This window comes from Dromiciops gliroides, chromosome 2, assembly GCF_019393635.1.
Source record: "Dromiciops gliroides isolate mDroGli1 chromosome 2, mDroGli1.pri, whole genome shotgun sequence".
Taxonomy (NCBI): Eukaryota; Metazoa; Chordata; class Mammalia; order Microbiotheria; family Microbiotheriidae; genus Dromiciops; species Dromiciops gliroides.
In genome coordinates this window covers 467,707,519-467,733,882 of record NC_057862.1, presented here as the reverse complement: position 1 = coordinate 467,733,882, position 26,364 = coordinate 467,707,519, and the positions used below count along the sequence as shown (strand labels likewise).

Sequence of the window (26,364 nt, the reverse complement as noted above, 5' to 3'; positions counted from 1 at the left end):
CTCTCTGGAACTATCTCCCCTTGAGACTTGTCTCAAGGTTTTCCTTTCTCTAGAGCCAAAATAAAATATTATTCTATTCTAATTGGATTTGTGTGTGAGAGGGTATAATTCTTTAAAGAGGAATTCCTGGGGGCAGCTAGGTGGTGCAGTGGATAGAGCACCCGCCCTGGATTCAGGAGGACCTGAGTTCAAATCCGGCCTCAGACACTTAACACTTACTAGCTGTGTGACCCTGGGCAAGTCACTTAACCCCAATTGCCTCACTAAAAAAAATAAAAATAAAAAAATAAAGAGGAATTCCTAAGAAACCCCAACAACCCCAACAGAAGCAAGGGAGTGAATGGTGCTTAGGGCCCCAGGACAGGCCTCCAAAGCCTATTTAACCCATAAAGTATCGGAAATCCAGGACTATAGTGATGGTACTAGAGTAGCAGCATCGAACTGAAATAGAATCAGGAGCCATTCATCTGTACAGAAGGATCCCTGTGGGCCGCATATCGACTTAGTTTTATAATGTAATATTATCTATGTTTTATTGTATTTTTGTTTATTTGGTCAAATGTTTCCCAATTACATTTTTAATCTGGTTCTCACAGTGCTGGGCTGCGTGTTAGATACCTCTCTACTAGAGATTCGAGCTACCACTTGTACCTAGGTCTCTGGGAGAAAATGCAGTCACTTTTTCTACATAATTCTGTGTTTAAAATGTGTTGCAGCCTGCTAACACATGCACCTCCCCATTGCCCTATGGCTGAATATCAATTTCAATTTTTCTGAGACTCTAGTTATTCCCTAATACATCTGGGAAGTTATTAAGAGGAAAACAAAGCATTAATTCAGGTTTCCCCAGATTTTGTTGCTGTTCAGTCGTGTCCGGTTCTTTGTGACCCTGTTTAGGGTTTTCTTGGCAAAGATCCTGGAGTGGTTTGCCATTTCCTTTTCCAGCTCATTTTACAGATGAGGAAACTGAAGCAAACAGGGGTAAGTTACTTTTCCAGAGTCACACAGCTAGCAAGATGAGTCTTCCCCAGATAGCCACCCCAGATTCTAAAGCAGTAAGTAGCATGGGTAATTAAATGTCCAATATTTATTTTTATCATGTCATAGGTGCAATCTAAGATACAGTAATTTTATTTTTACATGCAGCATGTATACCTTATGGTATATTGGGGTGCTTTAAGCAAAGTGAACAATACATCTATACCCATTTTAGGGGATTTAGAACATGATTGTAGAGGTTCATGGAAGTTTTATCCCATAAGACATCCTGCTGGTTATTTCTATGATTTGATACTGAGTCTATGGTGAAGAACACACCTTACAGTTCAGGTGTCATTCTTATATAGACATGGGTGACGCGTCAACCATCCTCTTTATTTTGTTTTTATTTTGGGGGTTTGGGGGAGGCAATTGGGGTTAAGTGACTTGCCTGGGCAAGTCACACAGCTAGTAAGTGTCAAGTGTCTGAGGCCCATTTGCACTCAGGTCCTCCTGAATCCAGGACTGGTGTTCTGTCTACTGGGCCACTTAGCTGCCCCAACCATCTTCTTTATGACACGGGTTTGGGCAACATGTTATGGTGTAAATTGGGAACTGATTATAGATGAGTTAAAGTCAAGAGCAAGAAGGAAGTGCAGAGAAGAGGGGGTGAGAACTGAGCTGTGGCAACTTTGTTCAGGTGCTGGGGAAGGGAGGATGAAAAGAAAGAGAAGGAACCCTACTTCGGTCGACCCAAGAGCCAACTAGAATGCCAGAGGACTCATGATGAAGCATGCTGCCCATCTCCTGAGAGGTGGTGGACTCAAGAGTGAAAACAGACATATTTGGGGACATGGCCAATGTGGCGATTTGTTTTGCACGACTGTGCATGTTTTAACAAGCATTTTACTTTTCTTGCTTTCTCAGTCAGGGGAGGGGGAGAGGGAGGGAGGGAGAGAAGACAAATCTTTGTGAAAATAAAATAAAATTCAATTAAAAAAAAGAAGGTTGTGCCCCCCCCAAAAAAAAAACCCCAACCAAAACCAAAAACCAAAAAAGGGGCAGCTAGGTGGTGCGGTGGATAAAGCATCAACCCTGGATTCAGGAGGACCTGAGTTCAAATCTGACCTCAGACACTTGACACTTACTAGCTGTGTGACCCTGGGAAAGTCACTTAACCCTCATTGCTCCCCCACCCCCAAAAGGTCAGAGAGGAAGGAGCACTCAGGCTTTAAAAAAAACCCCTGCAAACCTCCACTTCCCCATTGTGGAGGGAGAATTTGGGAGGAAGAAAGTAAGGTTAATGGGAGGTTTTTGTTAGTAATAATAGTTTTAAGGAGTTGTAATATTTCAGATTCACTCAAGGGAAGATCAAATACATGACAAGCAGAACTTTAAAATTATACTTAGAGCAACTGTATGAGATAGAATTCACATTTCATATACAGTCCTATTTTTTGCATGTTTGATTTATGTATGGAAATTGTCTGCTTTTTAAATGCAGCATTAAATTAAAAAACCCAAAGAAGTGATAATTTAGCTCTTTTGGAAGACCTTTAGTGATTGGGAACCTACTGCTTTCCAAAGCATCCCATTTTGCCATGTTACTATAATGTATATAATTTTCTTTACAACAGATGGATTCTGCTCTCCAAAATTTGGACCCATTGTTTTCTAGTTCTGTACTGCTACTTCCCACCTATATATTTTTTTACTTTAAATAAAATGTTTATTAAAAAAAAAAAAAAACCCTGCTCTTTCTGCTCTTTATCCTCTCATAGTCAGGCCCAGGTTTCAGTTCTGCCAATTACTACCTAAGTGACCTTGGGTATGTCACTTACCCTCTCTCTGTAAGATGGAGTTGCTCTGAGGTCTCTTCTGGTTCTAGATTCTATGACTATCACTCACAGAACAAGTTGGAAAATCTGGTGACCAAACTGGGAAGGCATCCCAGCATCCCAGACTCTATTAGAGCCTGAAGGGACCTTGAAAGTCATCCATTCCAAATTCCTTATCTTATGGATGAGGGGACTGCTGAGTGGCAGCCCACACCTGTAAGCCCTGCTAGTAGGGGAGGCTGAGGCTGGTGGGTCACAGGAGTGTGGGGGTTCTGGGCTGCAGTGGAGCTAAAGCGGATTGGGTGGCTATGCTATCAATATGAGAAACCCCTGAGAGTAAAGGAGAGGCACCAGGCTGCGGAGAGGCAAGCTGTCCTAGGCCAGAAAAATGGGGGCAGGTTAAAGCTTTTTGTACCTGGATTGGGCTTTGGTGTGCCTACTGAACTTCTGGCCTGGGTGAGATATGGAGATTTAGTCTCTAAAAAATAAAATTAAAATAAAATAAAAATCGAAAGACCTAAGACCAGTAGAGGGAAAGTGACTTTCCCAAGGTCACACAGGTAGTAAGTAGTGAAACTGGAATTTGAACACAGGCCTTGTGACTTAAAACCCGTGTTCTTTCCCCTATACCACACTGGGGAGAAGATAGGGGCAGTGGAGAGGTAGAGAAGGAAAAGGGATACCAGATGGGGGAGAGTGGGAGGGACGGACATTGAGTTAGAGAGGGAGAAGATTCAACTCCAAAGCACTCGGCCTTAGAGCTCTTCCTTGACCTGGATATGGAGTGGACAGAGCGCAGGGGCTTAGGGGGAGTGTCTGCTGCGTGTCCCACCTATATAGAAATAGGGCCGCACCTCCCAAAGCGGCCGTGGAAGTGTAGAGGTGGGACTGGCGCTCGCGTCGTAAAAGGACAGCTCACCTTCCTCACACTCCAGCTCTACCCGCAGGCGCTGGGGCAATACGAGGCCCAGGGGGGAAGCTGAAGGGTCGGATGCCACACAGTGGTCCCCGTCCACTCCTCGGGTACGGCAGATGTACCAGAAGCCCGAGCGGGCATCGTGGTAGCAGCTGTGGGAGTGCCCGTCCCCACTAGACTCTGGACGAGTCCGAGCCACGCCCACCCGCCAGTTATGGAGCCCACCCAAATCCACCTCCCAGGTGTGGGAGCCATGGGAGAAGGCACGGGAGCCCAGCAGGCAGGGAGACGCTGAGAAGCGCTCGGGGTTCTCCACCTGCACCCGATAGCCGTGGTTGGTGACGCTGGTGAGGTTGTCCGAGACGGAGAGCCAGCCGGCTGCCGTGTTGGGGTCAAAGCTGAAGGGCACTAGGAGAGATGAATGAGAGAGATTTCAGCCACGGGGCGCACGCACACGCACCCACACGCACCCACACACTCCCCGCCTTCTGATTTCTCCCATCCCTGTGATTTTAAAGGCAGGTGGAATCCCCCATGAAGAGATTCTTTTTACCGGGGGAGACTGGCAACTGCTTTACAACTCATAGTCTGAGAGTTGCCCGGACATGGAGAAGTGGAAAGGCCACCCAGCTAATGTGTGTCAGAGATGGCCACCATGCCGCTTCTCCCAGGTTTCTGAGAGCCCCCTTGGATCAGAGAATCAGCCATCCCAGAGATCAGCATTGTCTCCGTTCCAAGAGACTATGGAGTAGGATGCTTAACCTGGCCTGCGTTGACTTGGTTTTTTAAATCTTTCAATAACTATTTCAACATAATTGACTTCCTGTGTATTTTATTTTGTGCATTTAAAGACATTGTTCTGAAAAGGGATCTATAGGCTTTAGCAGACTGCCCGGGAGGGGGTCCGACACAACAAAGGTTCAGAGGAGCTGGGCCTGCCTCAGGCTTCTTGCAGTGGATGAGAAAGGGTTAAAACGATGCCCTCCAAGGTTATGGCACTGACTACTGAGGTACATGGGCAGGTCATTCAGTGCCCCAAGTGGCTTCATACAAGCTCCAGGCTCTGGAGGGGTCACTGTCCCCTGACCTCCAGGGCCCCTGAGGCATCCAGGGCCATCCCTGGGGCTGTGCCGTCTGATGGGGAGAGGCCATGTCTCCAAGCAAATAGGTCAGTGCTGGGGCTCAGAATGATTTCATTCTATTGCCAGGAGCTCCTGGTATGTCAGACCAGAGCGATGAAGGCTATAAAGGATTGCATTTAATTTTAAAAATTAAATTAAAATTTTTTCCATTTAATTTTTACCAATGCAGAATGACAGCAAGTACAACAACAGCACATAGTAGGCATGTAATACACGTTGACTGAATTGAAGGGAGCACCATTACCTAAGGGATGTTGATTATAGAGAGCATGTCAAGATTTCTGGGCTAAGCACTAAGTGTTAGCAGTTACTACTGCCTTAAGTATCCATCTGGCAGAACTGTCCATCCCATAGGTGCCCCTTCCTTAGCTGTCATGAGAGGCCAGCGCTAGTGGGCAGTCCTAGCCTGGTCCTAGGGAGTGCTTAAGACCCTAGCAAAAACTGGAGATCATCCTTTATTACTGGTCACGTCATATTATATGTATGTATGCATATATATGTGTATGTGTGTATATATGTATTGTATATGTGTGTGTATGAAGGTTGACCTTCAGAGATCTCTCTCTCTCTGTCCAGCTCTGTGTCTGTTTCTTTGTATGTCTGTCTATGTCTATGTCTATGTATGTGCATGTCCATGTGATGAGAGAGTGATGTGTCCATTGAAGTGCAGAGAGTAAGAAGCACAGTTGGGAGGGAGAGATCTGCTTGATAGATGGAGGGATAGAGAGATAAATAAACAAATATATATGTATATGTATGTATTACTCTGAAGGCCAACAAACACTGTAGGTAGGGGACTATACCTGTAGCCCAGGAATATTTCCCCTGAGCAGGTACCTTCTCCACCCTGACTATACCCCATAGTCCCACTAAACTTTTCTCTCCCTTTATGGTCATCTTCCTCCATTAAATGTAATCTGCATGAGGTCAGGGAATGTTTTTCTTTTGCTTGTATTTTTATCCCAGCACTTAGCATAGTGCCTAGCAGATAGCAATTGCTTGATGAATGTTAATTGCCTGCTTAGACCTATTTTGTGGAGGCTGACCCACCTTGCACTTCAGCTATTGGGTAAGATGCCCTCTAGGGCCAAGCTTCTTAAACTGTGGGTCACAACTCCATTTGGGCTTGTAACTCCATATGGCATTATGTAACTGAATGTGGGGGTTGTGAAAAGTTTGGCAAAAGTAAGAGGTTAGGGGGCAGCTAGGTGGCACAGTGGATGAAACACCAGCCCTGGATTCAGGAGGACCTGAGTTCAAATCTGGCCTCAGACACTTGACACTTACTAGCTGTGTGACCCTGGGCAAGTCACTTAACCCTCATTGCCCCACCCCCCCAAAAAGTAAGAGGTTATGTATACCTATTTTATATACCTGTACACCTGGGGTCATGTAAAAATTTCTTGGATGAAAAGGGGTTGTGAGTGGAAAAAGTTTAAGAAGCCCTGCCCTAGGGAAGGGTCTCTTTGAGATCTAACATGCTCTGATCCCACGAAGATCCCTAAAACTGTAATCATTCAGACCAGTGTACTATTAGCTGAGTTTCTTAACTTTTGTTCTGCAACCTTGTTTTTTTTTTTAAATATTTTGATGCCTTGAACTTCAACACAATTGGTTTCCTTTGCAATCCTATGTATTTTATATACTAACAAGAGGTCCATAGGCTTTACGAGATCACCTAAGGGGTCCATGACCCCAAAATGGTGGAGAACCCCCTCCCCCAGCACTGCAGGGATCTGAACTGAGCACCTCAAAAGTTTTTCTCTGAAAGGCTGCTGCTGCTGCCATCTGGTGGATGCTCCTAGATCTGCATGGGCGGGCATCACTCAAAACAGCAACCAGGCTAGAGTTGGCTCCAAGTCTTAGCGACCACATCTGCCACTTGCACCCTCTTGTTAAAACCTCCTACCCGGCAGAATCTGAGGTTGGGGTATGTGGGATAAGCCGAGTGCGGTGAACAAGAGGAAAAGTAGAGGACTCCAGGCCAGGAAGTAGAGAGGAGAGACAGTAGGATGACAGAGATTAGTTGAGGTGGGGGAAGGAGGAGGGGGTGAAAGCGATGGTGGTAAGGAATAAGAGATGAAAGTAAATAGAGCGGCAGGTACTGTAGGGAGTGCTCTAGGAGAGGTGAGTTGAACATGGAGGATGTTAGTGGGGGTTGTTCAGTGAATTGTGGGGAGGTTAGTGGGGGAAGGATGGATCAGGTGGGGGGTGTATATGTACTTGTTATCTCCCTCACGAGCACATAGGCTCCTCCAGAGTAGGGACTGCTTCGTTTTGTTTTGGGCAAGGTAGACCACAAGCACTTATTCAGGCCTCATTGTGTTCCAGGCACGCAATAAGCTCTGGGGATATGAAAGTAAAACAGTCCCTGCCCTCAAAGAGCTCACATTCTAATGGGGGAGACAATATGCAAACAACTAAGTCCACAGGAAATACACATGGGTGAGCTGGGGGTGATTTCAGAGAGAAGGCGCTAGCACTGCAGGGGCCTGGAGAAATCTTCTTATGGAAGGTACCATTTGTGCTGGACCTTGGGGGAAGCCAGGGGGTGGGGGTGAGGGCAGAGAGCATTCCCACCATGGGGGGAAGTAAGTGACCATGCATTCAGCTGGGAGACGGAGTTTCTTATGGGAGGAACAGCAAGGAAGCCGGTGTCACTGGATGGAGGGAAGTAAAGGGTCAGAAGACTGGAAAGGCAGGAAGGGACCAGCTTATGAAGGGGCTTAAGAGCCAAACAGGATTTTATGGTCAGTCCTGGAAGCGATAAGGAGCCACTGGAGTTTATGGAGGAAGGAAAGGACCTATGCTTGAAGAAGATCACCTTGGCAGCTGCATGCAGAATGGAGTGGAGTAGGGAGAAATGAAGCAGAGAGACCAGCAGCCTACTATGGTAGTATAGGCTTGAGGTGATGAGGAGTCTGGACTGAGGTGGTGAGAGTGTCAGAAGCAGAGGAGGGGACATATACAAGAGATGTTGCAAAGGTAGAATTTATAGAGTTTAGAAATAGATTTGGGGCAGCTAGATGGTGCCATGGATAGAGTTCTGAGTCTGAAGTCAAGAAGGCTCATCTTCCTGAGTTCAAATCTGGCCTCAGACACTTGCTAGGTGTGTGACCCTGGGCGAGTGACTTTATCCTGTTTGCCTCAGTGTCCTCATCTGTAAAATGAACTGGAGAAGGAAATGGAGAACCACTCCGAGTATCTTTGCCAAGAAAACCCCAAATGGGGACATGGAGAGTTGGACACGACTGAACAACAACAAGCAATACTGGATTATGGGGTGATAAGAGTGAAGATTTAAGGATGACACCTAAATTGTGAGCCTGGGAGACTTGGAGGATGGTGGTGCCCTTGAGAATTATTGGGAAGTTTAGAATAGAGAGAGTCGAAGCAGGGATGGGAGGAAGTGAGGGGATAGAAGAAGATAATGAGCTCAGTTCTGGACATGTTAAGTCTAAGGAACATCTGTTTCAAGACGTTCAATAGACAGATGGATATATGAATCTGGAGGTCAGCAGAGAGGTTAGGGCTGGATAAATCAGATCCGAGAGTCATCTGCAGAGAGATAATTCAATCCATGGGAGCTGATGAAATCACCAGTGAAACAGTATAGATGGGGAAAGAGAAAAGGACCCAGGAGAGAGCCTTGGGGAACACTCACAGTTAGGGGACATGACCTGGATGAAGATCCAGCAAAGGAGACTAAGGAGAATTGTTCAGACAGGTAGAAGAAGCAGCAGGAGAGAGCAGAGTCCGAAAACCTACAGAGAAGACAGTATTAAGGAGAAGAAAGTGATCAACAGTATCAAAGGCTACAGAGAGGTCAAGAAGGATGAGGATGGAGAAAAAGTCATTAGAAATGGCTAGTAACTTTAGAAAGGACAATTCCAGTTGAACACAAAGGTCTGGAGCCAAACTGGAGAGAGTTAAGAAGAGTGCGAGGGGACAGGAAGTGGAGACACCTTTTTTAGATGGCCCACTGAGGGACTTCAGCCATCAAACAGGTGAGAGATAATAGGTTTATAGCTAGAAGGGATGGACAAATTAAATCAAGGTCTTTTGAGGAGGACATAGGGCATGTTTGTAGGTAGTAGAAGACACGAAGACATCGAAGATTAGTGAGAAAGTAGGGATGAGACGTTGAAATCTAGCTGCAGTTGGGGAGATTTGGGCTTAAGAGGAGAGAAAAGGGTCCTAGAAGGGTTTTTGTTTTGATTTAGAGGGTGGTGTCCTGTTTAGCACTTGGATGAGGTATTGTCAGGATGGGGCCAACCAGAAGAGTAAGGTGCAAGAAAAGACATAGGGTGTTTTAAAAATGGTATCATCTGGATGGCAATAGGAAACTAGGCGAAATGCGGGATCTCCTCCTGCTTTCAGAGACACTTTTAGATCTTTAATTCCAAAAGGGCATTTATCAGTATTAATGAGGATTAATGTAAAAAATCATCAGTATTAATCTATATCCAAAAAAAACACTCATTATAGACAAGGTACTGGATGCTAAGAACCTTGAGAATACAAAAAGGAAACCAAAAAATAGGAACTGCCACCTAGCTGGATGGCAACCAAGAAGATCTGAATAGAGTAAAATTGTGGGCCAAATCCACTAAGATGATACCCTAACAAACAGAATGTATGTAAGGTGTTTACATCTTATCAGGTTAAACTTGCTGCTATGTGCCTGTTTTAGGATCTGGTATGAGGGAGGAGAGATGGGGAGAACTGTTTTCCCCTCCCTTCCCCTTTTCCTATCCAAGAAACCTCTATTATTCTCCACCTCCCACACCCCCTTTCCCCTCCTGACCACCTTTTAGTTGGTCATTGCCACAGGAGCTGCCCCAGCATTATGGGTAAGAAGAGGCCTGGCAGAGTGTGCTCTCTCAAAGGCCAGAGCCCACCAGCAGCTATGTAATAAGGTTGAACCACAGCATCAGTGGCTGAGTCAGAGCTGGTGGGAGGAACAGGGTTAGAGCTTTGAATGAACTAGGGGAGGTCTCTGCTCATCCCAGGTGGGAGCCCTGATGGAAAATGCAGCTCACACAAGCTGAGAGGGCAAAATTGTCAGTTAGGTTCAAACCAACAGATTTCATTAATGCTCAGCTCAGGTCGACAACATTCAGCAGACAATGATTAAGAATCGGCTTGGCTTTCTGCTACCCAATACCCATTTCATTTCCTTTGCCTTCATAAAGCCTGTTTTCTGGATTTTGATAATAATCTGTTCTGGAGGCTTTCCCAGTTCTCCACTTCTCTCCAGGAAATCCAAACACGTGCCTCAGAACTAAAGACCTTCTCATCATGGCAAAACAGAATGGCATCAGGTGACTCAATTGTATGTGATGGTGCTCACCCAGAAGCAAAGTCACAGAAGTTTAGAGCAGGAAGAGACTTCAGGACATTTAGTCTGATCTTCTCATTTTACAGTTGAAGAAACTGAGGCTCAAAGTTAGGGAAGTAGCCTGCCTCTAGGTTAGGGGCAGAGGTGGATCGAAGGCCTGGGGACTCCTATTTCAATGAATTCTCCACTATGCACCCCCCCCCCCCCCCCCCCCGCCTCCCTCCTTCCCTCCATCCTTGAAGTCCAAAGACCCTCCCCACTCACCAGCTTCGATACTACTCAGCATCTTCTTCCAGACACGGTACTGCAGGGAATCCAGGTACTTGCTGACATCGATAAGCATTCCTGTTGGATGGGCTCTGCTCGTTGTGCAGGAAAGTCTAGGCAAGGAAATAAGGGAATAGAAGGGGCTACAAGGGCACCAGGGAAGTGAAAAGAAAGGAAAGGGGTGCCTTCTATTTCTCTTGCTACTTAGGCTTCTCTGACACTTTCAGAGCATCAGACTCAGAGAACTGGAAGGGATTTCAGTGGCCATGTAGTTCACCCTGAACCTAAACAAAAATCAATCTACAATGTACCCAAATTCAGACTAAAAAAAAAAAAAGACCCATAGTGGAGGAGGGGTTACTTAGGTAGCTCAAGTGGATGGAGAATCTGGCCTCAGACACTTACTAGCTGTGTGACCCTGGGAAAGTCACTTAACCCTGTTTACCTCAGTTTCCTCATCTGTAAAATGAGCTGGAAAAGGAAATGGCAAACCACTCCAGGATCTTTGCCAAGAAAACCCCAAATCGGGTCACAAAGAGTCAAACACAACTGAAACTACTCAACAACAACAACAACAACAAGGAAAACCCACTCAATGTCCTGAGACAGATTGTTTCTATTTCAAATTGGATAGTTCCAAATTGTTGGGAAGTTCTTCCTTACATCAAGCCTAAATTTGTCTCTTTGCCACCTCTGCCTGTTGTTTGAGCTCTGCTTGGCTCTAAGGGATAGAATATTTCTACTCCCTCTTCAATGCAAGAGCTCTTCAAATGCATGAAGACAATTACTACGTCTTCCTAAGTCTTTCTCTTTTCCAGGCTAAAAATCCCCAGTTACTTCAACCATTCCTCACACAGCCTTAACACACTAGCAGCAGCCCTTCCCTGGTAGAATCTTGTTCAACTTGTCAATGTTCTGCCTAAAAGGTGCCTAAATTGAAACTTATACTCCACATATATCTGACCAGGCTGGAGAATTAGAGAATTATCATCACCTCCTTGCCCCGTATGTTATGCCTTTCTAAATGAAGCCTCAGGACTGCATTCTCTTTTTTGGCTTCCATATTGTCTAACTCATAATGAGTTTACTTCCTAAAAATTCCCAAAATGGCCTCAAGAAGCTGACAGCACTCACTCTCAAAGGCTTTGCTGGTAGAGCCCAGTGAGCAGCTAGGCAAGATAGCTTCACTCAGCTGAAGTGCTTGTGAGATGCTCGTATCCTTTTTTAAAAATTTTAATTTTAATTTTTAATTTTTAATTTTTTTAGTGAGGCAATTGGGGTTAAGTGACTTGCCCAGGGTCACACAGATAGTAAGTGTTAGGTGTCTGAGTCCGGATTTGAACTCCAGTGCTCCTGACTCAGGGCTGGTGCTCTATCTACTGCGCCACCTAGCTGCCCCACTCAGTATCCTTTTTGAACACCCTTCTCCTACTTTTTGTTGTTTGTCCTTCATTCTTGAAAAGGACCATGACATCAGGAGGTGATGTCCATAACTTGCAGTGAATTGGATTTAGGTGAGGGCAGAGTTGTGCAAAGTCAGCAACCTCACTCTTTCCTCCAGAGTCATCTGGGTCCAGTGACAAGATATATATGAAGATGATGGGAGATGGCCCCGGATGTTAGTGGCAATTGGGGTTAAGTGACTTGCCCAGGGTCACACAGCTAGTAAGTGTCAAGTGTCTGAGGCCACATTTGAGCTCAGGTCCTCCTCACTCTAGGGCCAGTGCTCTATTCCATGGTGCCACCCTAGCTGCCTCTCATCCTTCTCTCTGCCATGGCTACAGTTAAGTAAATCTCCTTTGATTAAATGCTGAATGACCTATGAATGTCTTATTTTGTTACAGTATTAAATTTGAACTTCCAGGGGCCTAGTGCAAATCAGGGCCGGTCCAGAACACTTCAAACACCTGCTGAACAAGTGAAATTATTAGAAAGCTCTTCCTTACATTGAGCTAAGATCTATCTCCCTATAATTCGTATCCAGTGCTCCTAGTTCTGCCCTCTGGAGGTTTTTGAAGTCAATAGAATAAATCTATGACTACTAAATAGAAACTGTCTGCATTTAAACTCAATACCATTTAATCCAGCACTATACTTCCTCAGGCTCTGAGAGGGAAGGGACTTTACAGGATCAGAGATAAAAGCATCATAGATTTGGAAGTCAAAAGGTCCAATTCCCTCATTTACACGTGAGGGAAACTGAAAGGCAGCTAGGTGTACAGTGGATAGAGTGCTGGGCCTGGAATCAGGAAGACCTGAATTCAAGATCCAACCTTAAATACTTCTGTTGCCTCATACTGTAAAATGTGGATCTTAATAGCACTTACAGGGTTGTTGTGAGCGTCACAAATGATGGACTGTTTGTAAAGCGCTCAGTACATTGCCTGGAACATAGTAGGTACTTAACAAATAATCCACCCATTTATCCTTCCTTCCTTCCTTCCTTCCTTCCTTCCTTCCTTCCTTCCTTCCTTCCTTCCTTCCTTCCTTCCTTCCTTCCTTCCCTCCTTCCCTCCTTCCTTCATCCCTCCCTCCTTCCTTTCCTCCTTCCTTCCTCCCTCCCTCCCTCCCTCCCTCCCTCCCTTCTTCTAGGAGGTTAAATAACTTGCCTATGGTCACACAGCTGGCAAGTGTTTTGGGGCAGGATTCAACCCACTCTTTCCTGACTCCAAGTCCAACACTCTTTATGCTGCACTATATTATCTCTCTCACCCTTCCTTATGGGCAAGTCTGTGGCAGCCCTAATTCTTCACCTAGTGCTCCATTGGGATAACTTACTCTGTGGGGGCAGTGTGCCAGGTGCTATGATCTATCCCCAAAGCTCTACTGCTTCTCCTCTTATAACAAACAGTGACTCCAAAAGCCCCTGGGGGTGGGGGGAACAACCCTTTGAAATATCTGCTGCTGCTAAGCCACACATGGGTAAGAGCACCCAGGCCAGTCCTAAAACCGTGGCTGAGCCAAAGTCATTTCATTGGAGGAAAGTTTTCATTAGTAATTGTCCAGTGGGTGTCATTCCCTCAGTGACATGGGAGTCCTCAGAAGCAATAACTACACTATCTCCCCTGTTTCCCTGATGCTCAGGTACGTTATGGGTATCCATGGGTAATACCAACAGAACTAGGTAGCATCTATTCCTTGGAGATGGCTAAGCCTACTTCTCTTATTTAGGGCTCAGTCTTTGTGGCTCTGCCCCTAGGTTGTTGAGTCCAGGAGCTTCAGGAGCTCATGTTCTTGGGTCAACTGCCCTCTTGGGTACTTGTATCAGAAAAACATCCCCATCCTGACAGAGCTGAGCTCTTTAGATCCACTGACCATTCTGGAAATTTAGTGGGCTCTGAGAATCTCATGGTGGGATGTGCTTATGGAGAAGGATCATTCACTTTTCCTTTTTTTCCATTGAGCAAAGTTAGAGTCCTCCTGCCTGATTTAAAACCATTCCACCTTAAAATCAGTCACACTTGGGGGTTCAGTAAGGTAGGCGCTGGGAGGGCTGTAGGGTGGGAGAGAGGAGGGACCATCAGTTACAGAAGGAAAGCAAATTGAATAGGACATAGATTAGACTGAAGGTTCAAGGACTGGCCAAGACCTATAGGATGAGGGGCAAGGGGGTGGGAACAATGGTGAGGTAGGAGAAGAGGCTTCAAATCCTATGGGTAGATCTGTATTATACAGACTTCCTGTCCTCAAATATTCACTATTGTGTTATATATAGTCATTTTAAATGTTTCTGTTGGCTCCAAAGGTGGTTCTGGAATGTGCCTTCGATGGGCTTTGGCTACTGCCTCATCGGAACTCTTACATGTCTGGACGTGGCTGGAGCCACAAACTGGGACAGCTAAATATATTGAGCTGGGATTCTTTTTAACATCCTGTGACTTTTTGCTAGGAAGAAAGGGGAAAAGGAAAGAAAGTAATAGGAAGGGAGGAAAAAAGGAAGCAAGAAGGAAAGAAAGCTCTATGATTTATTTGTTCCCCAGCTACTTCTAGGAACTTACCTACGTTTACGGCTCTTGTGTTTCTGAAAGAAAAAAAAAGAATATACAGTAACAATATAAGCATCTGGACTCATTAAAAGCCAACATTCATCTGACACATGGTATGAAACTGACAGAGGCCCCAGAAAAATCTCACTCACCTCCCAAGCCCAAGGAAGTGAGGGTGTCGCAATAGTACTATTTGTTGTCAGCCCTTTGGCTTTTCGGCCTAAACCAACCTATCCATGCCCCATATTGTACAGAGATGTTTCGAAGGCCATTTATAAAGACTAAAGCCACAGGACATTTTAGATCAGAAGTAGAGAACCTTTTTTTTTTTTTTATTAAAAGCCAATAATTAAAAGGAAAAAAATCAAGGAGACTAATTAAAAAGCCCAGAATGGTTTATTTTTAAAAGGAAAAATATAAAATTCAACAAGAATTTATTAAACACCTATTATGTACTGGGTACTGTGCTACCAAGCTAAAAATAAAATCATCTCTGCCCTCAAAGAGCTTATTTTATATTGGAAGGAAACAAAAAGAACACAGATTAGTGAATACAAAATATGCGAAAAGTAAATCATCCTGAATTCAAATCTAGCCTCAGATACTTCTAGCTGTGTGACCCTGGGAAAGTCCACTTAACCTTTTGGGCCTCAGTTTCCTCATCTGTAAAATGAGCTGGACAAGGAAATGGCAAACAACTCCAGCATCTTTGCCAAGAAAACCCTAAATGGGGTCATGAAGAGTCAGACACAACTGAAGAACAACAAAATACACAGTAAATTAGGGGGAGGGAAAATAGCCACTAAGGAAATCAGGAAAAACCTCATGCAGGAGGTGGCACTTGAGCTGGGCCTTGAAGCAGCTAGGTAGTACAATGGTTAGAGTGCTGGGCCTGGAGTCAGGAAAACTTGAATTCAAATCCAGCCTCAGACACTAACTGGGTAACCTTGGGCAAATCACTTAACCTTGGTCTGCCTCAGTTTCCTCAACTATTAAAATGGGGATAATAATAGTACCTACCTCCCAGGGTTTTTATGAGGATCAAATGAGATAATATTTGTAAAGCACTTAGCACAACAGGTGCTTAATAAATGCTTGTTTCCTTCCCTCTTTCCTTGAAGGAATCTAGGGATTCTAAGATAATGAATGTGAAAGGAGTGAATTCCAGGTCTGAGGGACAGGCTGAATGAAAGTACTGAAACAGGAGGAGATGGAATAACATGTTCAGAGAACAGCAAATAGACCATTTTAGCTGGATTACAAACTGTTCCACTCATCAGGTTTTTTTTTGGGGGGGGGCAATGAGGGTTAAGTGACTTGCTCAGGGTCACACAGCTAGTGTGTCAAGTGTCTGAGGCCGAATTTGAACTCATGTCCTTCTGAATCCAGGGCTGGTGCTTTATCCACTGTGCCACCTAGCCGCCCCCAACCTTTTTTATAATTTCTATTAATTTCTGCTGTTCTTTTATTGACTCCATCCAGGTGAGCCAAACCCTTGGTTAGACTGTGGAACTTAGATATAAACAGAATATGGAAGGTTCCTAACTTCACAGAACCTTTTATGCTTCCAGTTAATTCTCTCTCCAGAGCCTGGCACCAGCACCACCCAAAGCAGCACCCCCGTTTCTCTATGACAGGAGAGGAGCAAGCAGGTTGCTATAAGGACGCTGGGTTCATTACAAAGGCTCTTGGAGAAATGTAGGCTCACAGGGAGTGCTTTTGTCATTAATAGCTTATAGCAATCCTAAAACTCTGGAGCAAGAAACCCTTTTTCAGCAAGAATATCTGCTGGTCAGCACCAAAAGTGGGGCATGAGTTAGTGGGATCAGCCCGTGCTGCTGGGCAACTTGATACTCTTCACACAAAGAACTTCATGTTCATCCCAACCAGCCCTATAGGATTCTTTCCGTCCCCCAGGCCTCAGGGCTGAGCCCCTTACCATGAGAAAGGAGATATCATCTTCCTTCATCTCCATCTGTAGCCGCCCGATCTCATGAGCCAAGGCCTCTGTCTCTTCTGCCAACTGTTTCATTTTTTCCTCTACCTGCCTCAGCTTCTGCCCGGCCTCCTCGGTCACGGCATCCAGGGCTGCCCGCTCTTCTACTCTCAAGAACTCTCGCAGTTTTTCAAACTCCTGCCGGATCCTGCCCTGAAGCCAGGCAGCTTCCACCTAAGGCAGATGGGGGAGAATGTGAGCTGGGAGGAGAGGTTAGAAGAGCCTGGGAGAAGGTCCAGTCAGGCATGAGGAGGCAAGGATAAAGGGGCCCAAGTTAGGCTGGAGGCAGACAAGGAATGGGAGCAGAGAGGAGGTTTGCCAAGGCTGAGGAAGGCTGGCCTTGAAGCAGAGGCTGAAGTTCTGTGTTTAAAGAAGGATGACTTGGTAAATAAAGTTTTCAAAATGACAGTAAGTGATAAGATCAATGGCTAACATTTACACAGCACTTTACAGTTTGCAGTGTTTTAGATCTATCATCTCCTTTGACCCTCACAACCACCCTGTGAAGCAGGTGCTATTCTTCCGATTTTACAGATGAGGAAATGGAGACTGAGTGAGGGCACATTCATGTGGCTACTAAGTGGCTGAGGGTGAATTTTGTCTCAAGTCTTCCTGACTTCAGTGTTCTACCCACTACATCACCTAACTGCCATGCTGTGGTAAATACATCACAAGTGGCAACAAAGTTCAATCAGAGACTAAGACAAGAAAAGTATGTCTAGGAGTTCAATAAAACAAGTGCTAGACCGTGAATGCTTGCTGAACTTGGTATCACTGGACCTGAGTTCAAATCTCAGCTGTGTGACCTTTGACCAGTCCCATATCCTTTCTTAGCCTCAGTTCCCTCATCTCTAAATTGAGGGGCACTGGAGAAGATTCAGTGATTCCCATCTAGCGGTTCTTGAATACTTAAGGGAGTTCATGACATGGATCATGGGAGTTCACACTACAAATTCTTTATTGGTGGCTTAAACAGTAAATAATTTCAAAGAACATTATGAGCATTATACTAAATTACTGTGGGAGTTCACTTTGTTGTTGCTGTTGCTGAAAGGGGTTTGGAAACACTGGATAATCTCTTTCATCTCTCCATTTATAATCCTACATTGATGTGTATGTTTAGCTCGAACATTCCAAAACCAAAGGGGCCCACGAGCAATTCAGCTGAAACTAATACTTTGTTATTTCCATTGCGGCAGGAGGTAAAACGAACTGTGATCAGGCACCTCCCCAAGATGTGGGCTCCCCAGCCCTGTTAATGGATGCCATCTAGGCCAGGGGTCAAGAAGCTCAAAGCATGGCCAACACCTTGGAGTACTTCCTGACCCAGATAAGAGAGGTGATTGTCTGCATCTTCCTCAATAACATGAAGACTGAGTTAAAAAGCAAATACAACCAGCCAGTCAAGTTGGAGCATGTCAGAATTTGGGGGTTTTGAGGCAAGACTCCTGCCTAATGTTCCAGCACTGAAGCTTGCTTGAGGCGCACGCGCGTGCACGCACACACACACACACACACACACAGAAGGAGGGAGGGGTGAAAAAGAGAGAGAGAGAGAGAGAGAGAGAGAGAGAGAGAGAGAGAGAGAGAGAGAGAAGGAGGGAGGGAGAGAGGGAGGGAGAGGGAGAGAATGAATTAGTTGGGTATGACAGACTGAAGAAGCTCAGAGCTGGATGAGACACCTCTGAGGTCCACTAGTCTAACCTGTGTGAGACTCTACCCTACAGCCTCCTTGACAGATGGTCACCCAGTCTCTGCTTAAAGAGCACAAGGAAGAGAAAATGGAACATGGTAGAGAGATTGTGGGAGTTGGACTCAGGAAGATCTGGATTCAAAACTGGTCTCTGATCTTTACTATCTATGTGACCCTGGGCAAGCAACAATCAGTAAACATTTATTAAGCACCTACTATGCGCTAGGCACCGTGCTAAGTACTAGGAGCACTACTGTCATTACTAGCTTACAGTAATCCTAAAACCCTGGAGCAGGAAACCTCTTTCAGAGAAAGTACCTGCTGGTCAGCATCCAAAATAGTGCTGGGCAAGTACCCTCTAAGAGCCTTAGTTTTCTTCTCTATAAAATGGATAATTTCACCTCAAGTACCAACTTACAGGGTTAACAGGATCATAGATATAGAGCTGGAAGGGACATTAAAGATCATCTAGTACAACTCCTTCATTTTATAGAAGAAACCAAGCCCACATAGAGATCCAATGGCTTGCTTGCCCAAGGTCATTGTTGTTCAGTTTTCAGTTGTGTCTGACTCTTCATGACCCCATTTGAAGTTTTCTTGGCAAAGATACTGGAGTGGTTTCCTTCTCCAGCTCATTTTACAGATGAGGAAACTGAGGCAAACAGGGTTAAGAGACATGCCCAGGGTCAAACAGCTAGTAAGTATCTGAGGCCAGATTTGAACTCAGGAAGAGGAGTCTTCCTTACTCAAGGCCTAGAATTTTATCCACTGCAGCACCTAGCTGCCCAAGGTCACACAGGTAATAAGTGAAAGGACTGAGATTAGAATCCAGGTCTCCTGACTCCAAGCCCTCCTTTCCCTGTACTTCTTTCTGTCCTGAGGCTCAAATTAGATCATATATGTCTCATTTCAAGCATTTATTAAGCATTTGTTATATGCCAGGCACTGTGTGCTATCCAGATGTCAGTTATAATTCTTGCCTTCCCACTCAGTGGGGGCTGGGGGAGGGGGTGGAATCTTCAGAAATGTCAGGCAGTAAGTACACAGTGCCCAGCTGCTACACAACTGTGAAAAGACTCTCCGTCCTATGGCTGGGCTGTGACAAGGTTTACCCTCATCACAGAGAAGGGGAAATCGGAGAGACAGCACTGACTCCCAGAATTTCTTAATAACACTGTCACTGCTGGGGATGAGGCCTGACAAAGCATGCCAGGATGTGGGGACCTGGCCTTGGTCACAGTCTTTCATGGAGGCACCACTGCTGACAGGGTCAGGCAGCTTCCTAGTTAAGCCTCTAGATCCAACAGAACTGATATTTTCATGGAGGAAGCAGAGATATGGTTTTGACAGCTGATGAAATGTCTGAGTGTCTCCAGGCTGCCCCTGACCTCATCAGCTTTGGTTGTTATGGTACCTCTCTGTCAGAATTACATGAGTTGTAGCTCTGCATTTTCAGAACGGCCATCTAATGTAATTAATGCTAGCAGCATAGTGGAATAGAGAGAGCACTGGCCTAAAGTCAAGAAGACCTGGGTTCAAACCCTATCTCAAAGACCTGCTAGCTATGTGACACGGGCACAGGAATTAAGGTCACTGAGAAAAAACTGATGGAATCTGAATGCAGATCAAAGCATACTATTTTTCACTGTCTTTATTTTTCTTGGGTTTTTTTTATCTGTTTTCTTTTGCACTGTGGCTAATATGGAAGTATGTTTTGCATAATTGCGCATACATAATCTATAATAAATTACTTGCCTTCTCAATGAGGGGGGAGGGGAGGAAGGGAGAGGTTTTGGAACTCAACATTTTAAAAGTAAATATTAAAAATTGTTTTTACATGTAATTAAGAAAAATAAAATACAAAAGAAACTTTCATAAGGACAGAAGAGAACATTTTGTTTTATTGCATTTTTATTTATTTTGGTAAACATTTCCTAATTACATTTTTCTTACTCATTTTTTATTTTTCAAACATATTTTGTCACAATCACATTTTTATGTTCCAAAGTAGTATATAAAAAGTTTTATCTTTTTCACTTAATATTTTCCCCCAATGACACATAAAGATCATTTTCTTTCTTTCTTTCTTTCTTTCTTTCTTTCTTTCTTTCTTTCTTTCTTTCTTTCTTTCTTTCTTTCTTTCTTTTTTTTTGCGGGCAATGGGGGTTAAGTGACTTGCCCAGGGTCACACAGCTAGTAAGTATCTGAGGTCAAATTTGAACTCAGGTACTCCTGAATCCAGGGCTGGCTCTTTATCCACTGCGCCACCTAGCTGCCCCAAGATAATTTTCAACATTCATTTCTGTAAGATTTTTGAGTTTCAAATTTTTATCCCTTCTTACCTTCCCCTTTCCCCAAGACAGCAAGCAATCTGATATATGTTATCCAGTACAATCATGTTAACATATCTCCAATGTGAGAAAATTATTAATAATGGGGTGTTCTGGGGGACTCAGAGACCCCTCCCCCCACACACCTCTCTCTCTCACACACACACACACACACACAGGAACTCTGGCTGGTTTTGCAGGGCCAACTCAGAGTCAGTAGAATTGCAAAAGAAATGTAGATTGACCTTCCTGACTACCTAAAGGAAGTTAACTCACCTGGGTGACACCCTAAGTCATGTCTATCAATAGACTTGAATGTTACTGGCCAATTAGCTTGGATCAAGATGCAGTGATCCGCCTCTACTTGAGCGAGGTTAAGATCTTTGGGGAGAAGGGGGTCACTCTCTTATCTCCCCTGCTCTTCTCGCTGTGCCTCTCCCCATCCTGGGATTTTATGCTGGGCCTGGGATACTGGAAGTGGTGGCCACACGGTCCCCACTCTCTCTCTCTCTCTCTCTCTCTCTCTCTCTCTCTCTCTCTCTCTCTCTCTTCTATCTAAGTATGCAGGGCTTTTGAACTCTTAATTCTGAGCAATGTGCTCTCGCTCTCTCTCTAACATTTAATATGCTTTAATAAATGCTTATTGCCCCAAACTGGTGCTATAGCCTCTAATTTATGTGTCAATATATTAGAAACCCCAGCTAAGTTCCCTAAAACTTAGGACAGGGATAGGCACCCTCATATATTTTCAAATGACACACCACATTAGTCATGTTGTGAAAGAAAAATCAGAACAAAAGGGAAAAGCCACAAGAAAGAAAAAGCAAAAAAACAACCCAAAAAAGAGTGAAAATAGTATGCTTCAATCTTCATTCAGACTCCATAGTTCTTTCTCTGGATGTGGAGAGCATTTTCCACTGTGAGTCTTTTGGAATTGTCTTGGATCACTGTATTGCTGAGAAAAGCTAAATCTATCATAGTTGATTATTGTACAATGTTGCTATCACTGTGTATAATGTTCTCCTCACTTCACTCAGCATCAATCCACTTACGCCTTTCCAGATTTTTCTGAAATCTGCCTGCTCATTGTTTCTTACAGCACAACAGCATTCCATTACATTCATATACCACAACTTGTTCAGCCATTCCCCAATTGATGGGCATTCCCTTGATTTCCAATTCTTTGCCACCACATAGAGAGCTGCCATAAATATTTTTGTACATGTGGATCCTTTTCCCTTTTTTATGATTTCTGGGATATAGACCTAATAGTGATAATGTTGGGTCAAAGGATATACACAGTTTTATAGCCCTTTGGACACATTTCCAAATTGCAGAACAGAATATTTTGAACAAAATTTATACAAAGGTTTTTGAAAAAAAATTTAAACTGGCTTCTTCATTAGTCACAGGTTAGTGTTTCTAGCCAGCTGCACACAGACAACAAATAGGTCTAGCTCTGAATTGGGTAACCCAATATCAAAAAGGGTCCACCAACAGTATTTTATATGTGCTAGTGAGGAACAAATTATAGGAGCTCAGGTAGGTAGTGATCAGGGCTAGGAAAAGTGCCAACAGCCATGTGAAATTCAATGCAGGCTGGTAGTGGCTGGACACATTCCACATCCCACACTTGTTTATCCATTGCTATGGCCAATTTATTCCAGTCCATCCTGAGCTACCATGCTATGTTCCTTTGCTGTTCCACAAAGTAAAACATCAGACAAGAAGTCAGCAAATAATGGGTAAACTTACATTTATTATTAACACTGACCAAGGAAACTTTCCAGAAAACAATCCAAGGCAATCTAATGAGTATTTATAAAGCACTTAGTAATTGAGTGTTGACCTACTGTGATGGACTATATTCTTCTCACCAATGCAATGGTACAGAAGAGTTCCAGGGAACTCATGATAGAAGAGGATCTCCAAATCCAAGAAAAAAAAAGAAAGAAAGAACTGTGGAGTATAGATGCTGATTGAACCATATTATTTCTTTTGTTTTGGGTGCTGTTGGTTTTTTTTTTTCTTTCTATTTTGAGGTTTTGCATCACTGCTCTGATTCTTTCTCTTGTAACAGGATTAATGCAGAAATAGGATTAATGTTATTATGTGTATATATATGTGTGTGTGTATATATATATATCTATATGTATATGTATAGAGATATATAGATATAACCTATATCAGATTACCTGCTGTCTAGGGGAGGGGGGGAGGGAGGGGTGGGAGGGAGAAAAATCTGAAATTGTAAAGCATGTATAAACAAAAGTTGAGAACTAAAAATAAAATAAAATAAAATAACTGTAGACAATAAAAAAAGAATAATTATAAAATAAAAACTTTTTTAAGTTTAAAAAATAAAAATTGGTATCAGAAAAAAAAATAAAGCACTTAGTATGTCCAAGACATTATGCTAGGGTGTTTGGGTATACAAAGCCATAATAATAAAAAAAAACCAGTCCTTTGGGCAAGCAGATTTCAGAAAACCTGAGAAGGCTTACATGAACTGATGCAAAGTGAAGTGAGAAGAACCAGGAGAACATTGTACAGAGTAGCAGCAACATTGTGTGATGATCCACTATGAGTGACTTAGCTCTTCTTGGTAATACAATGACCCAGACACCAAGGGACTCATATGAAAAGTGCTATCCACCTACAGAGAAAGAACTGATGGAATCTGAATGTAGATTGATGCATACAATTTTCACTTTATTTTTTCACGTTTTTTTTCTTTTGGCCTGTTTCTTCTCTCACAACATAACTACTATGGAAATATGTTTTACATGGTTGCACATATATAGCCTATATTAAATTGCTTACTGTCTTGAGGAGGGGGGAGGTGAGGGTGAGAGAGAAAACATTTGGAACTAAAAAATTTTTTAAATAAATGTTAGTTGTCTTTACATGTAATTGGAAAAAACCAAAATACTATTTAAAAAGAAAAAAAAATTCCTTGCCCTCAGGATGCCAACATTCTACTGTTGAGGTTGCGGGGAGAAGAAATACAACATATAAATAGATAGGCAAAGGGAGAATACTAACAACTAAGGGGATCAGGGTAGGTCTCTCATAGAAGATGACACATGATCTGAGCCTTGAAGGAAGCAAAGTATAGTAAAATGCAGAGTGAGGATGGACTGGATTGCAGGTATGGGGGGAAGCCTGTGCAAAGACAAAGGGATAGGGCAAGGTTAGGGAACAGTTTAGTTGGAATACAGAATATATACAATACACTGGTAAAGGCAGGATGAAGCCAGAGCATGAAGAGTTTCCTTTGCCAGGCTGGGAAGACAATATTTTACCCTAGACTCCCTATTGTTGTTCAGTTGTTTCAGTCATGCCTGACTCTTTGTGAGCCCAGGAATAATGTGTCAAACTTGATAATGATAGCTCACATTTATATAAATTTCATAAAGCATCTTATGCATTTTATCTCATTTAATCCTCATGACAACCCTGTGAAGCAAGGAAGGGGCAGCTCAAGCAAAGATGCAGAGTTTGAGGAGGGCTGAACGAGAACAGGGGATGGAGAATAGTTTGGTTTGGCTGGAATGTATTTGAAGAGAAATAAAGTGAGCTAAGTTGAGAACGATGGGTTGGACCAAAATTGTAGAGAGGCTTGAATTTCAGGATCAGGAGTTCTTATGTTATTCAGGAAGGGATGGAGAACCACCAAAAGGTTTTTTTTTTTTTTTTAAATGAAGGAGTAATGTGATCAGAACAATGCATTAGGTAGGAAGATTCCATGAGTGACAGAGTGAAGGAGAGTTGTAGAGGGGATAGAGGAGAGGCAGGAAGACCAGTTAGGAGGCTACTGCATCAAACTAGGAGAGAAGAGATGAGGACCTGGACAAAGCCGGCTGCAGCAGGAGTCAGGAAGAGGGAATAGCCCCAAGTTATAGTCCTGATCTTCCAAGCTCCACCTTTCATTCATTTATTCCTTTCATCCAAGTGTCTACACTGTTTTTGCTCTCCTTCCTTCTTTCTTGTACCTCTATCTCTGGCAGAGACTGTAGGGCAAGCTTTAGGGCTCCCAAAACAGAAGGATGCAGAGGGAGAAGTTCTGTACAAAAAGCCACACTGTATTAGGGCCAGGCAAAGTTATTGCCCTCTTTTTTAGGTTACCGTATCAGCCAGGTGCCACGTTCGGTGCCTACCCAGCTCCTTTGCCTACCATTCTGCTTTCCCCTTTGCCTTCTGTCCTGAGCAGAAGCTCTGCATCACACAGCTTCCCCTGTGGGACACTCACCTGATTATGCTTGACGATGGCCTCGTAAGAACGACGCATAGCTCTGAAGGCTTTCGCCTTCTCCCGAAGACAGTGCTCCATATTCCTGCACTTCGCCTGGATGAAAAAGAAGACAAGAAAAAAGGAGGTCATGAGTCAGGTATGTTCATCTTTGCTAATCTTCCATTCTCCTAGGTCCCCGCGACAAGCAAGGATGTTAGCCATTGATATTTCTAAAATCCTTTGTGATTAATAAACAGTAATAACACACCTTGGCCTGTCACCTCAAGGTTTACAAAATGGTTCCTCACAACAATTCAGTGAGGCAGGTAGTATAAGTATTATAATTTTCATTTGATCAAGGAAGAAACTAAAGAACTACTGTGACTTGCCTGGAGTAACATAGCCTAACACAGGATGGTAAATATCAATCAATCAACAAGCATTTGATGTGGGCTAGAATTTTGGGGTCGAATTGATTTATGAAGTACCTACTATGTGGCAGGCATTGTGCTAAGGACTAAAAATACAAATACAAAGAAGGGAACCATCCCTTCTCTGGAGGGTTCTAATTTTTTTTTGGTAGGGGGGAAGGAATCTGTGTATATACAACAATACAATATATTGTATTTTATATACAATACATACATGTGTGTATATACACGCATGTGTGTATATGTACATATACCAATATATATGACATATACAAGGGAGAGAGGGCATTAGCAGCTAGGGATATCAGGAAAGGCTTCAGGTAGAAGGTGGAAGTACTTGAGCTTTATCTTAAAGGCAGAGAGTCTATGAAGCAGAGGTGAAGAGGTAGTATATTCCAGGCATGGGGCACAGCCACTGCTAAAGTATAGAGATGGGAGATGGAATGTCACGTGTCCAAGGAATAAAGAAAAGGCCAGTTTGGCCTGATGGTAGATATATTCTCCATAGGAGGAGGGGAAATACTATACAATGAAGCTGAAAAGAAGGGTTGGGAGTCAGAACCAAGATTAGAATTTGCATCTTTTGAATCCAAGACCAGTATTCTTTCTACTAGTGACTCTGAGGAAGTCACTTAACCTTTGTCTGCTTCAGTTTCTTCAACTTTAAAATGGGGGTAGCAATGGCACCTATCTCACAGGGTTGTTCTAAGGACCAAATGAGAGCACTAAGCACAATGCCTGACTTATAGTAGGCACTGAATAAATGCTTGTTCCCTTCCCCGTCCCACCACCATATTACATTGCCACATATTAACACCTATATCTCAAAAATCATTCAAAAATTTTTGAATGATAGAATTTGAAAAATGAGAAGTGTTTCAGAAACCATCCAGCCCAATGGCTGAATTTTACCAATAAGGAAACTGAAGCTGCAAGAGTTAAGGTGACTTGTCCAAGTAGATCATGACTGATCTAGACCTAAAACCAAAATCTAACTAACATACAGTAAGTCTTACTACCTGTATGACCTTGTTCAAGTCACTTAACTTTCCCTCTCTGAAACATGAGGGGGTTGGACGAGATGGTGTCAGAGTTCCCTTCCAGCTCTAGATCTCTGATCCCATGATAAGAAGTCATCAAAATTGTTATCATTTTTGATCATTCAAATGAAAGTCTACTACACCATGAGGGAGACAGGTGTGTGTGGGGGGG

The 26,364-nt window shown here is 43.6% G+C and overlaps 1 protein-coding gene across 1 annotated transcript in view; it reads right to left on the bottom strand.

Annotated features, from left to right (window-relative positions):
- Nucleotides 1-2,630: 2,630 nt before the first annotated feature.
- Nucleotides 2,631-26,364, bottom strand: part of TRIM35 (tripartite motif containing 35) — a 35,827-nt gene continuing 12,093 nt past the window's right edge. Inside the window, exons 2-6 of the mRNA XM_043986034.1 lie at nucleotides 24,740-24,835; nucleotides 16,408-16,638; nucleotides 14,481-14,503; nucleotides 10,480-10,595; nucleotides 2,631-4,140 (exon numbers count right to left, since the gene is read on the bottom strand). Coding sequence (XP_043841969.1) covers nucleotides 3,620-4,140; nucleotides 10,480-10,595; nucleotides 14,481-14,503; nucleotides 16,408-16,638; nucleotides 24,740-24,835 — 987 coding nt within the window. The 3' untranslated portion in view covers nucleotides 2,631-3,619. The remainder of the gene's footprint in view (nucleotides 4,141-10,479; nucleotides 10,596-14,480; nucleotides 14,504-16,407; nucleotides 16,639-24,739; nucleotides 24,836-26,364) is intronic.